At 40.7% G+C, this 18,217-nt stretch overlaps 1 protein-coding gene across 5 annotated transcripts in view; it reads right to left on the bottom strand.

Moving 5' to 3' along the window:
- The window catches only part of DCC (DCC netrin 1 receptor), a 984,533-nt gene that overhangs the window by 118,538 nt on the left and 847,778 nt on the right, over positions 1–18,217 (bottom strand). For all 5 annotated transcript variants that reach the window (XM_064480349.1, XM_031441886.2, XM_064480347.1 and 2 more), the window contains one exon: positions 5,058–5,153. In XM_064480349.1, coding sequence (XP_064336419.1) covers positions 5,058–5,153 — 96 coding nt within the window. The remainder of the gene's footprint in view (positions 1–5,057; positions 5,154–18,217) is intronic.

The raw sequence follows: 18,217 nt of genomic DNA, 5'->3' as shown, positions 1-18,217 counted from the left end.
TAATTCAATCGGAAAACTCAGTAGAAACACTACTGCTATATTACAAAAATAACTGACTAGTTTCTGTACTTTACTCGTTTCCTTAGAGTGAAATTCATGTATCAGTTTGGCTGTAATTTCTAGTTCTATATTTTAAAAGTCCAGTTTTTCCTCAGAATGTTGCACATTGCTTCTTACAAGATCGAGTATAGAATTTATCAGTTTTATAACTCGACAGATAACTTAACAAAATACAAAGAAGTATCTGGTTTATTTCCTCCTGCAAAGGAAATAAAGGTCTACCTAATACCTATTTTGTTATTTTTTTTCTTCCTCCTTCTCTGACTGGATTTGGTTTCCCTAGCGCTTTTATTATTGCTTAGATTCTCCCTGCATAAATACTGTTTAGGCAAGAAACAAATGATGAAAACCAAAGGGCCCTGAGGTCTACAGCCATCTGTCTACAGCTATGATTGCCCAAAACCAGAATGACCAAGTCCACGGTCCACATGGTTCCATGATGTGATAGGCTTCATATAGCACGTGGTATGGTTAGACTGAAATTCTTCAAGAAAGTGTAGAAGTGTCCGTTTTACCCACATTCTCACAGAGTAATTAAATTCTCTATGGCATTTCTATATTCTACATTCCTTCTTCTAAAATTGTAAGTTCCACGGAAAGACTTCATATTAGTGGGTGGGGAGGCAGACCTGAACCAGCTTAGCTACAGACTGATGAGATCTGCGCTGAGGTACACACACGGTTTGATCCAGAACACAAGCAGAATCTGCACGAAGATGTGTGTGGTTTCAAAAAGTTCTCTAGAAAAATCTTGCCCTTGTTCTCATGCTGGGGATATCAGAGTCAGGGCAGCTTATTCGGTGGCCCTTGTAGGAGTCGAAATGTAAGCCTTTTCTTTATTACCCAAGAATTTTCCTTTAAATCATGTAATATGTGTCTCACTACCAAAAAAAAAAAGACAAGATGAGCTCTTAGGCTGGGCATTTGATGACATCTGGGCAGACAAGACCTACTATAATGCAGAATATTTGAAGCAGGGAACAGACAGAGCTTACAGTTTTAAATATAGTGTTGTGGCTACTGGCTGATTGTGATGATGCCTTCACTTCGTTCACTGAGTTTTAAATGTCTACCCCCTACTCATGACTCTGTTTTCCAATGAATTATTTAGTCGTTTACTGGGCTGTGGTCTTTGGAGCTAAATCAGAAAACAAAAACAAAACAAAAGGGAAGACCAAAAAAAAAAAAAGTAGAAAGAGAGAGAAAGAAAAATGTGTGTTTAAAATTTAATGACAGAGCCCAGGCTTTTATATTTCCTTTGATGTGTCTTTTTATTAAGGGCTCCTTTAAACCCGAATGGATTCATGAAATGATGAGGGGGAGCTGAAGATACTGCAGCCTCCAGGAGGCTCCCTGTCAGTCATCAGGCTGCTGCATCCATGGAAAGTGTTTACGCCAAACTAAACCAGATGCCGCCTCCCTTTCCTTAGTTCTAGTCTTAGCTGACTGACCGAGAAGAGCGTTATACGCGGGAGGACCCCTCTAAATGACAAACTCCTTTTGAACCAACCTATATTCATGTTACCCTAATTGTTGTTTCTTTGCTTCATCTAGTTTTGCTGATAAATCTCTGTTAACATTGTCGTCTTTCACGGGTACCATGTGTAAGACTTTGAAAAGTAGTGATAGTATTTCAAGAAATGATAATGCCCCAGTCCTGCTGCTTCTGGATTTTAGAGCAGCATGTTTTTCATGACTTGTTGAATTTCTCAGAGTCTCAGTTCCAGAATGCATCCCTAAGTTGCAAGTCATGCTGCCTGTTGGTATATCTCTATGAACTTATGTAATTCAAAAATGCCTACCTTGGCCAAGTTTTTCTTGTTTATTTTAGGGACTTTTTTTCAGGCTCGGCTTCTCATTCTGTTTGTTACTTCCTCTATAGCTGGGCTAATACAATAGCCACTTTTTAATACAGAAAATTTATATTTAAATTAAATTAAAAATTCACTCACTGTGTCGTACTAGCCAATTTCAGATGCTCAGTGGCCACACACGCTTCACGCCTACCATCTTGGACTGCACAGACACAGCACAGTGTTTCCAACACAGCAGAACTAGTAGCACGTGGCAAGCACTGCTCTGAACGTGTGTATGCTACATCCATTGCTAATTATCTTTTCCTCTCAGATCAGAAACTGAGTAGCTGAATTAAAAACATTCTTTTGCGCTTTTTTTCAGTTGTTTTCTTCATACCCCTAAGGGCCTTACATTGCATTGATTTTCAGTGGTTACATTCAAAAGAGTGGGAAAAAAAAAAGTCAAAATGATAAAATACAGCTTTAAACCTTTTGCTGAAAAGAGAAACCTATTCAGTTCCTAATAGATGCTTTGGTGAGAACACATGAGTTTTCTATCAATATGCTAAAGGTCAAAACAAGATTTAAAAAAAAAAAAAAACCTCACAATTTACATCTGGATTGTACTTCATCTAGACCTTGATAAAACAATTGAGAATAAACAAATTTTCAAACAATTCACCACATTATTCCCCTGCCCTCTGCCCTTCTCCAGGCTCAAAATATCAAGTTCTTGCAACAATAAGAAATAAAAATGAAACTCTTAACCTGCCCATTTGACTTGGTGAAACTGTCCTCCGGTCTAACGCTGGTATGTTCAGGATAAGACGACAATTCAGAGCGGACCAGGATCTCTGAGTACGCGCAAGCGGAAAGCACCACAGCCTGACACTTGCTCCAGCCTGACGCATTTACTGCCTAATTTTTTATTTCCTTTATGTTGGCCTCTGCCAAGACTGCTCCTGGGAATATTTTGCAGAAGCTCAGAGACTGAGAACGGCTTCTGTAAGCCCTAGAACACATTTTATTGAGAGAGTTTCTCCCAGAACCTTAACCTTTGATTCCATTTATTTGTCCTTTGTTCCCCGTGACGTGTGAAAACACAATAAAATTACGTCTGCCATGTCCAGGCAGGGGTGTGGAAAGGGCTGGTTTTATTTATCCCCTCCAACCCCTTACTGACTTTTCCTCAGTAAGAAAATCCTTCACACGTTTTCCAACTTTCGGTATTATTTCATTTCTCAGATCCATTGGATTAGTCACATCAGGGAAAAAAACTCTTATGGATCTCTGATATTTAAGAAACCGCTCTGGGAACGCCATATGCTGAGAATTGCAGAATGACACAAAATGCGAAGGCAAAAGAAGTTAAAACACCTCAAATGATTCTTTCTGAGTAACTTATCTTCAGTTTCTCCAAACTCTTACTACCTCTACCACTACTACTGTGTTCTGCTCAAAAATTGACCTCTTTTTGATCACCTTAGTAACCCTTCTTTGCGGGCTTTAGTTTGGTAAGAAAATACCAAAAGACTGGCCATAGTACAATTCTGTGTGGCCTGCTCATAAATTCACAGTCACATCGGTGAGCAGCATCTTCTGCCCCAGGCAGGGAAGAGCTGGCTTACTGAGTCAACATTATGGGAGGCCCGGGCACAGCCAAAGTGGGCTGCTGTCTCTCCAAGGGACTTCGGCAGCTCCAGGGAATAAGGGGAAGTAAAACTCCCAGACACCCGGTATCATGTTGTCTCGTGGTTTCCATCCTGGGCCCCCTATCTGCCTCAACTCTATATATTTAGAGATAACACGTTAGGTAGTAAATATTCTCTAGGGTAATATTTCTTATTTACCCTTTCTGGGGAGCCATGAGCCCCTTTGATAACAGTATATAAGATCTACATTATCTCCACAGATAGATTAATATATACTGACATGCACACAAGCTTTTGCAGACCACCTCAGGCAGACCACAGACGTTGAAACCAGCAGCCAAAGATTCAAGGACACTCCAGAATAACAACTTTGCCTTACAAGAAAATCTGGTTGAAATCCATAAAGCAACGGTATGCTCTGGAAACCACTGCATAACAACTGCAAATTTGGTTTGTAATTGTGTACTCTCAAGATGGTCTACGAACGAAGCTTCTGGATTTGGAAAACAAATTGTACAAAGTTCATATAAACTTAGGTGAGAGCAGAAGTCACGGGATCCCGCGATGTGTTTTATGTTCATTTACTCCGACCTGCCAGGACTTCATGCTCGGGCACCCAGTCATTTCCCGTGTTCTCTGGGGCTCCCTATCGAATCCTGCTCTCAGATCCTTCGTTCTCACTAAAGGGAAGACAGCTGATAAGCTAAATGAGGTCTGAGGGTTGCGGGCTTTGAAAGGGGGCAGGACTGAAGTGTGCATGAGAAAAACGGAAGTCTCGGGTTTTACTTTTATGTTTTAGATGACAGGCTATCGGGGGTGGTCACGTGACGGGGTCATGAACAAGCACCACAGAGGTGGCACTTACTCTGCTTCTGAGCAGGTCCAGCCTTGTTCACAATTAGTGGCCATAAATGGCTCGGATCTCACTTCCTCACCCACCCCTTCCTCATTCCCACGAGCTCCTGTTCCCTCCAGCGCTACGTTTAAAGTCGAGCTCAGGTGAGACTTCCTCGAGGAGACGAGCCCTTGAAGCAGCCGGTCCCGCCAGTGTCCGGAGGCCCCGGGCACTGCTGGGGTGACCTGGCGGCCCGGCTTGGCAAGAAGCCACTGTGTGACTCGGCTCATCCCTGTCCTCTCAGCCTGGAGGACCCTCTGCAGAGAAGCAAGTGTCCATTTGGGCACCTGGTGGCCATTCTGTAGAGACCCTCCTGCCTACATTGCATGGACCTGAGACAACCTGCTCAGGGAAATGAAAAGTGGCATCAGGACACCAAAACATGAAACTACTGGGAGAAGAGAAAGAACATTACATCTCTGTTCTCTAAGTCCACATGTTAATTTATAGACTGAATTCCTTTCACTTAATTTTGATAACCAGAAACATAATAAATTGTGTGTGTGTGTGTATATACACATAAGGCTCAGGACAGGATTACATACATTTTCCTTCTTTGTGTGTTTTGTTTTCTTCTGCTTTAGCTTTTTTGTTTTCCCCACCACAACTCAAGCACTGACCACCGTCACGAGTGGATGCGCTACGTGAGCTTACCTGTTACAGACCTGGTGGTAGCGCTTTCGTAAAGAGGAACGCCTTCCCCTGCGTTGTTAAAAGCTTTTAGGGAGATTACATAATGGGAACTCGACTCTGGAGAAAAACAGAAAGAATATGAATGTGTTGATTTATTTCATGCACTGAAATACTCAGGATAAACATTTTCCTAAAATCAAATTTAATACATTCAATTAAGCAAATTGTTGTTTAAAAACAAGTGAGCTTGATTCTGGGAAGAAGGCAGCAGTGGTGTTTTGCTCTTCCTAAATTTCTACATAAAAAGAGAGTGAAAGGCTAGATAGAAAACAGAAGGCGTTTGGACGCTGATGACAGAACGTGGTGATGAGGTGCACCCTCACACCCTAAAATAAACACGAATATAAAATAAATAAAATAAAATGGATGTGGACAAACCACGAAGGAACTGAGAACCTGTGTATTTCAGTATCTGTGTGAGAGAAAGCAGACGGAAGCATCAAATCTGAAAACACAGTAATTCTAAAATAACTATCCGGTGATGCTACAAAGTGCAAGCAGCCCAGCTGGACAGTGAGTGTAAATACTTGAAACTAACCCACCAAGTCTCTTTTCCAAGACAGGGCTCACACTGGGGACGAACTACCAAGAATATATTTAAAATTTATGAGTAGGATAGAAGAAAGAGAAATAAAAGGTCAAAGTAGGAGAGAGAAATAGTCATGAAAACTCAGGAAGCAAATGGCCCTAGTTCTTAGTGTGCATCAGGGATCGGCCGACTTTCCTGTAAAAGGCCCACAGAGTCAACAGAGCTTTGCGGACCATTTGTCTTTGTCACATATTCATCTATGTTTCCTTTGTTTGCAACTTTACAAAAACAGAAAAACCATTCTTAGTTCAGTGGGGCCCAAACAAAAACAGGACCTGGGCCAGATTCGACCCACAGGCTGCAGTTTGCTGAGCCCTGAGCCCTGGTCTAATAAAAACGACAGGAGAGGGAGCTCTGTGTATTTAGAAAAGCTACCTGAACCTCTTGGAGTGCAGGGAAACAAACCACAGAAAAGCATGCAACAGAAACCTGTCGAAGTTCAATTCCTTACAAAATAAAATGAAGAGAACAACACTCCTACAGACACACACACAAAAGGATCAAGAATACACAACAAAAATAGATTTAACGTGCAATTTACTGTTTCAAAATGAGCTAAACAACATTAGGAAAATGAAATGCCAGATATCTAAGAGCAACATAGGTCAGAATCAGAAAAACTCAGAAGTAAAATGCATAATTTGAAAAAGACATAGTTTACATGTAAGTGAAAAAGTAATTTTAGAAATAAAGGGTAACTAGGAGAACAAATAAATGTAACAAAGAGAAAAAAATTTAATTAAGTAAGAGGTCAAAAAGAATTTGGAAGAAAGTTAGAGTTGTTAGAAAAAGGAAAAGCTAGTATGTCAGTAACAGTTGTCCTTGAGCAAGAAAACCAAAGAAAGGGAACGGAACAAATATGTACCCAAAACGTAATTCAAGAAATTTTTGCTGATTAAAAGAAAATCTCTTAGGCATCTGGACAAAAGGGATACATGACTTATAAGAGGGAAAATTAGATTATTATCACGCTTTTTGACGCTCCCATTTTGTGCCAGAAGAAACTGAAAGAATTTATTTGAATACTCAAGGTAAGAGGATCTGACTCAAGGATTTCACAGTCCACAAAAGTTAACTTTAAATATAAAAGGCTCACCCAAAGTGCTATCAACTTGCAAGCAATCAAGGAATAGCGTTCCCCCGATCCTGAGAACTATGAGAAAATGAGCTTTAGACATCCGAAATGAACAGGGGAGACACTGACCTAATGGCTAACTAGTGAACAATAAATTTAATGAACTAAGACTAAATGAGGGTTAAAAGGCAGAGGTTTTATTTTGCAAGGCGACATGTTCTGATAGTGTAGGTGTGTAAGACAAAATTTAGGGAGATTATGGATAGTATATGCAAAAACGTTTCAATAATTATTAATGGTGACACTATTCTTATTGTCATTGTGGGACTAATGCAATATGAGACAGAGGAAATGAGTAATCAGGAGAAATTCTAATTCCATCATCTCCTGTGTCCTTGAGAACCAGATTCTTGGTGTGAACAAAAGTACAAATAGATGAAAAATAGAAGCGATTAAGTAAAGTACGGGGTTCCTAAAATTTAATTGGAAAAAATCAGTTTAAATTCAAAAGGTATTTTTATCTCTGTTCTAGTTCTGTCCACTGCAAACGTCTCGAAACGTTGACTCAACAACAGTAAATATCCCAGCAATCAGACTGGGATTTTGGGAAAAAAAGAGAATCTCACTGCCAGACTCGGAGAACTGGCTGCTTTCCGGTCTGAGGTAGCAAATGAGCCTGAGGTATCCGGACATTCCAGACAGAAAGGACACGATCCGAGATCATGTCAACAAGTCTGTTGAGGTGAAATTCCTTATAAAACAAAATGAAGAGAGTATCATTCTTACAGATAAGTATACAAAAAAAAAAAAAAAAGACAAGACCAAACATACGCAAGAAAACTAGGTCAAACCTGCAATTAGACTGTTTCAAAATGAGCTAAATGACATTAAGAAAATGAAGTGCCACACGTGCAAGAGTGACATGAGTCAGAATTAGGACAAACTCGGAAATAAGGCAGCAAGACTTGAGAAATCAACTTGGAAGAGGCTTCCACAGACCAAAGACGAGGACAATCTGAGCTTCAATAAATGTAACAGTTGCAATGAATTGAAACCCAACAAATACATATGAGTGCATAAATTCATAAAGCTACTTTAAAGAATAGTAAGAGTTAGTCACTTCTGAGGTTGACAAAGAACCAAATTACTACCTCAAAGTCTGGGGAGAGTCAAATATTTATCATGTTTTTCTTGAATAAACCCTACCACTGTATAGCCAAACAACATATGAGGGGGAGTATCTCCTTACAATATTATTCCAATGAATTAACCAAATAATAAAATGCAAATATTGCTGGTTTTCAGCCCCCATGAACAAACATCTATGCACTAAGCACTCATGACTGCTAAGATAAAACAGAGCTAGCGCGACATCACACATCTCTTCATGGAAGAAGACACTGCCCTGTAGGGTCCTGCTGAAGAGATGGGAACCACTCAGTCTGATCAAGCTCCAGGATCCAAGTGCCAGTTTGCAAGAAAAAAAGCAAAGGAACATGCTGAACTGCAACTTACAATAATTTATGAAGCTGTACATTTGTTGCATGTGGTTTTCTGTGTTTGTGTTTCAGCCTACAATAAAAAACTTTTAAAATGGGTAAATGTATCTGGGATGGTGTTCTTTGAAAAACTGAATCAGACAAAATCTTCATGAAACTTTTATGTGACCTAAGTGTAAACATTAAAGATTTGACATTCCAAACCACAATGACACAAGAACCTCAACATAACAAAAAGAATAAAATAAAAGTATATTTAATGGAGTCAAAGGGCTTCTATTCAGCAGCTTGCTTCACCTACAAGAGGGGAATTTATTTTTTAAATGCATGTTGTCAACCTAGTTTATCAAAAAGAAAGTAATCCGTCAACAAGCATTAAATGCTTCTGGAGATTCAAGAACACTTGTAAAAGACGGGGCTCTGCTGTCAGGTTACCCTCATATTTCCGGGCAGAGTAAACAAGGAGAGAGTGCATAAAATTAAGCAGTGAAGTGTGCGATACAACTTACAAATACTATGTGAGATTGGAGGCCTAAAAAATGAGTAAGGGATTGAGTCATCAAAGACTTCCTGGACTTGGAACTAGCACTTAAGGCACGGGGAGGGTTTACAGGTAGAAGCATGTTAGAAGGTAGAAAACATCGCAGGAAAAAATGAGAAAGATTGCAAATACAGTCAGGAAGATTAGCAAAATACTTTTCTACGAGGAAAAATATCTCTTATAGTTATTGGAGTGGAGTCCGATTTCACACATACACACTACAATGTAAACAAGTACATTAGGTTCAGACCATACAAAGCTACCTTTTTTGGGTCAAACTGCACTTGGATTCATCTGATATACTTACACTATATATTGGCATTTATCTACGTATTTATCAAGGGAGTGAGAGACAGCCCAGGAATTCCGAACTCACATGCTTAGAAGTTTGAATTTGTTTGTTTGTTTTTGTTTTTAAATCTGACAGAGGGAGGGAGAGAGAAACAGAAAGACTGGGATACTTGGCTACAGTGTCTGAGAGACAACAGGGCAGAGAGAATGTTGGACAGGAATTCATCTGAGTAATTCATCTAAGAAGTGGGGCCACCCCTCAGCTTCAAGGTGTTATTAACATATGGAGAGCAGTCCCAGGGTTGCCTGATTTTCTGGAAATCCAGATTTTTATAGGATTATCACTAAATATCCAAATGTTGGCAAATATTTTAAATAAAGAAAATAAACCTGTGCTGGCAAAACAAAATACATCTCTGGACTGAATACAGGCCATGGTGACTAGTCTCTACCCTCAGATTCTTACATATACAACTACATGCAAATACATACATACATACACACACACACACACACACACACACACACACACACACACACCACACATATGGAAAAACAGGTAATCAAGTCTGGACTTCCTTAGTTAAGATGTCAACCATAAGATTGACAGCAATTAACTAGAAACCATACGATGCAATAAGGAGGGTATGTATAAAATAAAGTAGGACTTGTTTCTGCAAGGCTAATGAGCATGCTTGTTTTATGCTGACCTCTCCAGTTTAGACCAGAATTCAGAGTGAAGTCCACTGGACTTGATCGGGGGGCTCTGAGCTTCCTGCTCAGGGTTAATGCGAAAGCTGCCACGTGGCTGACCTGGTCCCTATACTGAATTCATGCCTTCATTTCTCTGTCCCTACCTCCCAGCTGCCCAGTTTACACCCCTGCAGGCAAAATACTCTGTAGAAGTCTCGGTAGCATTACTGTACTGTTGGCTTTCAGTTTTTGGAGTATGCATTATTTCTCATTTAAAAAAATAAAAATAAAAGTACCTTATCTGGCTCATTCTCATTTTACTGGTTTGAATTTTTGTCTTGATCTGAATTGGGACAGCGTGTGCACCGCATCCAGCAGCTGTCTGCCTCCTGAGCTGTATTCGTCATTTCTTAATCTCCCCCCGCAGTAAAGGCGAGGGAATCGTTACTTCATCAACTGATTCTTCTGATACCGATACCCACCACGTCTCTGGTCATCTGAGTAACGCTGGTTGCTTCCACTTGATGTCTGGCTAGTGGAGTACAGAGGTTTAGAATTTACTAGCTGTTGCATTAATGAATTATACTAACTCCTACATCCCACAAATTCTGACGATGCTGTGTACACCTTGGGGGCGACCAAGCTTAAATTTAAACAAAAAGCAGTAATGCCTTATCCTCGGGAAAGGTAAACAGATTTGCAGTAGAGTTACTGCTGATAAAAGAAGATGGCCAGAGTGAGGGGTCTTGAAGACGTTTTGGTTTGGTATTTTACTGTTGTCAGTAATTTGAGGATCAGTAAGTTCACTGACATTTCTAAAGTAACACAGGGTTGGCTGGGAAGTAAAAGACCTAAGACAACTTCACATCCCGTTCTAATTTTTTCAAGAAGCTTCCTTTTATGCTCTTCACATTCTACCTGCTGGTTAGCATCTTTTGGGCTTTCTCTGGCCTCTGTGCTTTTGTCAAACTGCATCTAGATCTACTGAGGACGCAACGGGATCTTTTCATGCCCCCATCAAGCTTGATCCAATATTGAATCAGCCTGAACAGCACACAAATACCACTCAGTTACTGGTTAATAGTGCACACTGCACTACACTGCTTTGATCCTCTCTTATATCGTGATGGTGGCATCTTCTTTAAGGGTGTACCGGGACGACGGCTGTGAGGGTGCACGGGGAGCAAGCGAGAATGAGGGTTTGTGTTTTCTCTACACGTAAAAGCAGTATGTCATTTACTACATCACCACTAGAGGGCAATGTGGGGCTATTTTTCTGCACATGCTCAGAGCTCTCAAACTTCAAAACCGATAAATCACAAAAGAATTGCCTAGAATTGCTCCCTCTTTAGAAGCATCAAATGAGTCAAACACATTTAATAGTATCCTAATGAATTCCAAATGAATAAATCATTAATTATGGTCAAATCCCAGTGTTCAGGAATACACTTAATGACAATTATAACAGCAAATTTATTTTTGGGATTTGCTGAAAAGTTACAGATATATAGGCTTGAAAACGTATCAATTGCCTCTGAAAAATAATGTAGGGCAGTATTTTCTCATCTGAATTCACTGTGATTGAATCATACTGCAGTAACTCGAATTTTGATGGACGTCCATGGGAACTATTTTTAATTATGGATGTTCTGAGCAATTCCAAAGATTTCAAATTATTGATCAGACTTTCATCATCGTTTGGCCAACCTTACCTATGAAATATATCACATTGGGAGAAGGAGGCTGAAGAAATACTTAATAACTCTTTGAGCATCCAAAACAGATGGCTGCTGGCCAGTGTTTTCTTTGGGCATGGGAACAGAAGAAATAAAGGCACCTTTACTGATTGTAGGGGTTGTAAAGACAAGAAATGGGCAATGGGGAGAATTTTTGGCTCTCCTTCCCCAGAGACTTGGTAGGTGAGAGAGCTTTTGTTGAGGCTTGGGTGAAGGTGGTGAGATCGATGCGGCTCCTCAGGGGCTGGACCAAGATGCTGCACTTGGTAACAAAAGCCAGTAGAAAGAACATCATTATGTTTAATTAATATTTTGTGTGAATTAAACGCCACCAGCCTGTTCTACATTGACAGCCCGTAGTCCTTTCTTCATTACAGATTATGTACTTCACTCAGTGCCAAGTGCTTGCTGGGGCCCCGTCTTCATGTCCCATGTCTTCTGCCCTCTGTCAGCACTGCCAAGAAGTCAATTAGAGAAAATCAGAGCGGTCGCCGTTTGCCTAATGCAGGCGCCTGCTCACTTCAGTGAGCCAAGGCCACCACGGGCATGGAGTGCAGGCCACTGGAACCCTGTCAGATGGTAGATGTGACTGCTCACCTCTGACCCCACTGGACCCAAACCATTTAATTAAGTGTAATGGGTGGACAGCAAACTCGGCCGATTGCACTGATCTCTTAGAAGGATGAGCAATTCATATTCAAGAAAGATGCAATTTAGACAGCACGTTCAATACAGATACTTGTTTGTAAATTTAATTAATAGCTAATCTAACTAGCACCTTTATGAAGGCTTTCTTTTCTTCCTTCTCTTTCCCTCTCCTTTTCTAGGAACACTGTCCAAAGAATGGTCAGATTATAACGTGACTTGCTCATTAACCAGTCTTGCAGGCAAACAGACACTCAGCTAATCTATCTGAAGAAATATCTGAGTCCAAAGAAGGAGAATCAAGGTAAATTTTCTTTAATCTACCAAGGTCTATCACCCAGAGGGTGATCTGAACGTAGGACTCAGATTTCTTGATTCCAAACTGCACACTGTGAAACCTGGAGGTTCATGAAAAATGAATCCAGAGATGGTGCAACAAACCCTCTCACTTGCATATTCACTTCCAGTCACATCCATCTACTCATCTGTCCATTCGCTTGTCAACTATCCTTGAGCATCTTCTGTGTGTAAGACACAGTTATCAGTTTCCTAGGGTATGTGAGGGTTTAAACCAACAAATAAACAAACCCTTATTCACCTCGATGAACGTTCTAGAGAAGCAGTACTGGAAGTTAAAAAAAAAAAATCAGAATGAAGTATTCTGGACTCAGAGAGCTTTGTGAAAAGATGGTACTTTCGGTGAATCTTGGTGAAGAAAAGTTTGAGGCGAAAGAGGGAGAGAAAAAGCAAATGCAAGTGAACTACGGTTGTAGAATCATGTATGTTAGGATCAAAACTTCAAGAATTACAATTTCTCCTCCTCCTCTCTCCTATTCCTCGTAGTAACATTTGCTGGATGCTTAATTAGACCCCTTGTTAACGACCTCACACCCTTTATTTTATGTAATCCTTACCTTAACCCAGTGTCTGGCACACAGTAAGCACTCAATCATCATCTGTCGAATGGATGAATGCTTGCCCCTTCTGTGGGTGGGTGGGAGGAGTTCTCATTCCCAAACTCAGCCCCTTATCCTTGCCTTTTACTGAAGAAGGGATGGTGAGTTGAAGAACACTTTGAACACATGTCAAACTGTGCTTTTGGAAGTGCTGACTCCTCAGACCCACGCAGTCCAGCAAAGATGGGAAAGGCACTGAAAGTGCGTCTACTTCAGAGCTGCGGTGGTTTCCAGGCAACGAGGACAAAGGCCTGGGCTGAGGTGGCAGAGTAATAAGGAAGAGGGAAAAGAGGCATGTGAGTGATGTAATTGTAGGTATATTTGGAGGGACGGTGGGAAGAGGGAAAAATCAAGAATGACTCCTCGATTCTGAGTCTGATGGCGCCATGAAACTACTGCTTCAACGGAGAAAGCAAGAAGAGACAGAAAACACATCTGTCACGTTTGGTATGAGAGGAAGGGGCATCATGGACAAAACGGACTGGCTGCTCCGGACTCTGTTGCCTACCAGTACCCATAATGAGCGCACGGACACAGAGAAGCTCAGGAAGAAGCAGATGTCAAATCGGATATGAACAATCTTTGGTGTGGAGGACTCTTTCTTTAAGCCTTGAGGAACTAGTGTATCAGTCCAGATCCTCTTCTAAATTTTTTTTCCTATTGTCTCCACCAAATTAACCAGCTATCTTGGGGTTATTTAGGTTCAGGCTAGAGATCGTTAGAGCTGCTGGCTCCTTCTTGGAGAAGGTTACTGCATTTATGTAGCATCTTCCATCATATTTAAGAAAAGCAAACTTTCCTGTGTCCCGCATTTTGATTTGAAAACCAATTTTTCATCAACAATCTCAACAATGTTCCAAAGTACTTAGGGCAAGGATGGTCATTCTCATTTGAAAGATGGAGAGACGGAGGTCCAGTTGTAATCATCTCAGCCAGAGAAGACACAGGAGGAGCTCACTGTCTGTCACATGTGCCCAGACTTGCTCCTCCACAGTGCCAGGAGAGAACGTCTGGGGTTTTCTCTGGAATATTCAGCAGAGCAGCCTTTGGTCGCCAACAAGAGCAGAACATTCCTCACCAGCTTCGGTTGGTGAGGGGAGGTGTGACTTGGCAGAGAGCTCTCAGAGTCAGAGCAACGGCGGAGTAAAGGCCTAGATGCCGGAGCACCATGGACAGCTGACAGACGCGGCACTTAAGGAAATAATTGCTCAGCCAAGCTTTCCACCAGGAAATTGCGAGACAATATAACCAAACATAGAGGTTTTTCTCTTTTTGTTCACATTTCTCAAAGAAATACTGAATTAAATAAAAGACAAAGTGAAAGTATTGTATAACCATCTAAGGATTCAATTCACAAGAAACACAAATACTGTTCACTTAGCTGATTGAAGCAAACAAATCATGCCTTTGGCTTAAAAGTCTGTCAGACTGACCCCTACCATAGAGGGAAAATAGCAGAAAAAAAGTAATAAAATAAAATGGTTTTGGTTTGGAATTGGAAGAGGAGGCCTATTGTTTCCTCCTACAAATGTCTGCCTTCCCCTCCTCTCTTCCTACCTTCTGCCAGACTTCCTGGGTTTTGTCTTCTTTCCTCTCCTGACTAATTCTGTCCGGCTTCTGGGAGAGGGGGCAGGAACAAGGAGGGAGAGGGAACCACAAAGCGGAAAACAAAGGGAAAGAATAGGGAGCCTATGAACACAGAGACACTGAGGAAAAAGAGCAGATGTGAGTGCAGGAGCAGCGTGTGTGTTTATGAGCGCCTGCTGCCCCAGCTACCAGCCTGGCCGGGCTCGATGGCCCCCGCGTGAGCCTGAGGGGCGGGCTCCATGACGGCCACCAATCCAAAGGTGAGAAAGCGGGGCTCAGTGACGGCCACAGAGCTGTTAACCAGCAGTGCTCAGGTTCAAAGCAGGAGGACCAGGCGTGTCCTCCTCTCCAGTCCAGCCGCCTTCCAGTCACTGTGGGGTGAAGACTGAGCAAGACAGCTTGATCAAGAGGTCCCCAATGGTTACCCCTCTTTTTGAAGATACCAAAAAAATAATAATAATTTGGGGACTATACCATGCCTCACATTAAGCGGAGCCCAAGTTGACATTCTCTAATTTTTGGTGTCTGAGACATGTATGCACACGTGTGTATCAGAATAGCCTGCTCGATCTGCCAGCTTCCAGATTCGCTCAGCTTCCTGCCTTCAGCTGGGTCATGTGTCTTCTTATCTGATTACCGACCTTTAATTACCCATGATGCCAACTAGAGGATATTCAAACACTCTAGTGACGTGCAGCCTGCACATATACATGCCTACACTTACCTATAATTCTAGTGATTACTTTTCTCTGTACCGTTGTATCTGCGTTCCTCATTATCTTCAGATTAAGTTCCCTTTATGGTAACCCACTAAGTACTGCAAAACCGTGTTGTCCTATAGCACCTTCTGCTATGATGTCAATGTTTCATAGCGATGCTATACAGTAATGGTAGCCACTGGCCACATCTGGCTACTGAGCACTTAAAATGTAAATAGTATGATGGGGAGCTAATTTTTTTCTCATTTTATTTAATTTTAATTAATTTAAATCTAAAGAGCCACATGGGGCTAGTGGCTTCCATGCTGGACAGCACACCTATGCAGAAGCTCTGTTCACCTTTCTCTCTCATGGTGTTGCCACAGTTACAAAGGTCTTTGTGGACAATGCCAAGGGCAGATGGGGCAGAGTCAATGTGAGGGTTCCCGCTGCTATTTTTCCCTTCAAATGTGGAATAACTCACTACATATACATACTATGGCTTTATAGCCTGGGCTGAAGTTTAATTTAATAAGTTGCATATAGGTATCACATTTGATGGTAAAAAATAAAGCAGTTGCCTTGTATCTGATTCAGTTTCTTATAGATATCTTAACTGACTTCTATCCTCCTGGTGGCAAGTTTGCCTGAACTGATGGAACTTTTGAGTACTCATGCTTTTCAATAACATGCTCTAAAATTTGGATCTGCTGATGATTCGAATATGTACTTGACACGGGAAAATGTGTCCAGATGGAAACTAACCTGGTTACTAATGGAAAGGGAAACATTACATTAATAATAATTCTAAGGTGGCTGTAAACTTGAACTCATTTTTAACCTCACGCTTTAATGAAACATGAAATGAAGTCAAAAGAGTTAGGGAAGGATAAAGAGCTGGTAAAAACAGTAAGTGCTGATGAAAAATGGCACAAGGAATACATCATGAGGCCATTTGATCATCAACAAATACAGCTTCTGACCTAAGTTCTCAAGAAACTCCACTAGCATTTTAGTTACCGACTCAGACGGTCCTGAGTGGGTAGAAGAGGGAGAGAAAAAAAATTGAGACACAACTAAATGGGCTTAAAATGACCTGAGCCAAGAGTCAACCAAATGTTAGCATTAACAGCAACAGTCAGTAGATCCATGGGAGCAGAACAATACGCTGTCATTCTCAGGAAGCCAGTGAAATAAGAAGCAAAGTCCACTTGCTGATCCAGCAAAACATACTGAATTATAACATGACTGATATAGATCTGGATTTTAATGGACAATTTAGTACACGATTGCTTTAAATTGACCTAGACTGTAACACAGCTGGCTGCACGTCTGGAAAATTCCGCTGAGAGACTGTGAGCAAAGGGAAATGATAAAAGAGCAGCCCACCCAGTTGTGGGGACACACATGGTGAGGCTGGGCTTTCTTCAGCATCATGTTTAGTGAGAACTGGGAAGCAGGTAAGTAGGCAGGAGAGAACTTGAGAGACGTACACTCAGAGGGGTGTAAACCTAGACACAGGATGACCTTAGCGAATTTACAAGGTCTTGGGTTTCAGAGAGAATCACTGAGCTCTTAGGGTTAAGACTGAAAAGGACAGAGTTCTTCCTTCTGGATAGATTGCATGAGGTGGGAATAGCAAATATTTGTATAATAACTATAAATGGAGTATAACCTTTAAAATTGTGAATTACTATATTGTACACATGTAATTTATACATAGTATAAATATACATATATGCATCAGCTATACTTCAATTAAAAATAAATTACTTACTCAATTATAAACAAAAAAAGGTTGCTTTAACCAAGTGGAATCACACGGCCCCCCCCAAAATCATATATATATATATATACACACATATATATGTTTATATAGTTGATTATTGAGAACAGTATACTCAGTGAAAGCAAAAGATACTAGACTCAGAAGAATAAGGATACAGATACAGAAGTACATCTCTGTGAAGTTCTAGGACAGGCCAAGCTAATCCGTGTTACTCAAAATCGTAACTGGCTGCCCATGAGGGATGGGAGGTTGACTGGAAGGAGGCATGCAGAAACTGCGTGTGGTAATGGAAATGATTTGTATCCTGGTTTAGTTCTTGTTTATACAAGTGAATACATTTGTCAATATTCATGCAATTGTACATTTACTATCTGAACATTTTACCACGTGTAAATTTTTCCTTAGTTTTAAAGGAAAACTATCTATTTCATGTGGTCAGAAAAAAGATATATGTTGATACAGTATTTTAAAATAACTAGATACCAGGTCCACACTTAATAATGTTATTTGTTTTATCATCATGACCTATTTTGAATGCCACCTCTTAAAGTTATTCATTATAAGTTTATTTAAAGTTTTGTTCACTTTTTTACGGGTCCTAACTTTATCTTTGATGCCTACTATGTCTCTGCAAGAATCATCACGTTGGTGTAAGGGTGACCAAAAGCTAAATTTTTACATTGCCACCCCTGTTTGCATGCAATAACACTGACAATGGTGGTTCATTTGACTCTCTGCAGATTACAGAAGGACAAACAAAACAAACAAGCAAAATATTGTGCTTCTGATGAGTTACTCCCTCTCCTTTGGGTGCTCACCAGCCCCACTCCCTTTGAAAACTGTGAACTGGGATTATTCTTCTGACCAAAGGACCTGGCCTGGAATAACTTATAAGGCAAGAGATGTCTCTGATATTTGCACCTCATTATTTTGAATATATCATTTAAGGGAGAAACAAAACTTTAAAGAAGCTGCAAATAGAAAGATAATCTTGCCACTTTAAGACTTCAAAATCTGAAATA

Source organism: Camelus dromedarius, chromosome 28 (genome assembly GCF_036321535.1).
Source record: "Camelus dromedarius isolate mCamDro1 chromosome 28, mCamDro1.pat, whole genome shotgun sequence".
In the NCBI taxonomy this organism is placed as follows: domain Eukaryota; kingdom Metazoa; phylum Chordata; class Mammalia; order Artiodactyla; family Camelidae; genus Camelus; species Camelus dromedarius.
The sequence above is the reverse complement of the archived record's forward strand: the minus strand, read 5'-3'. Positions and strand labels throughout refer to the sequence as shown.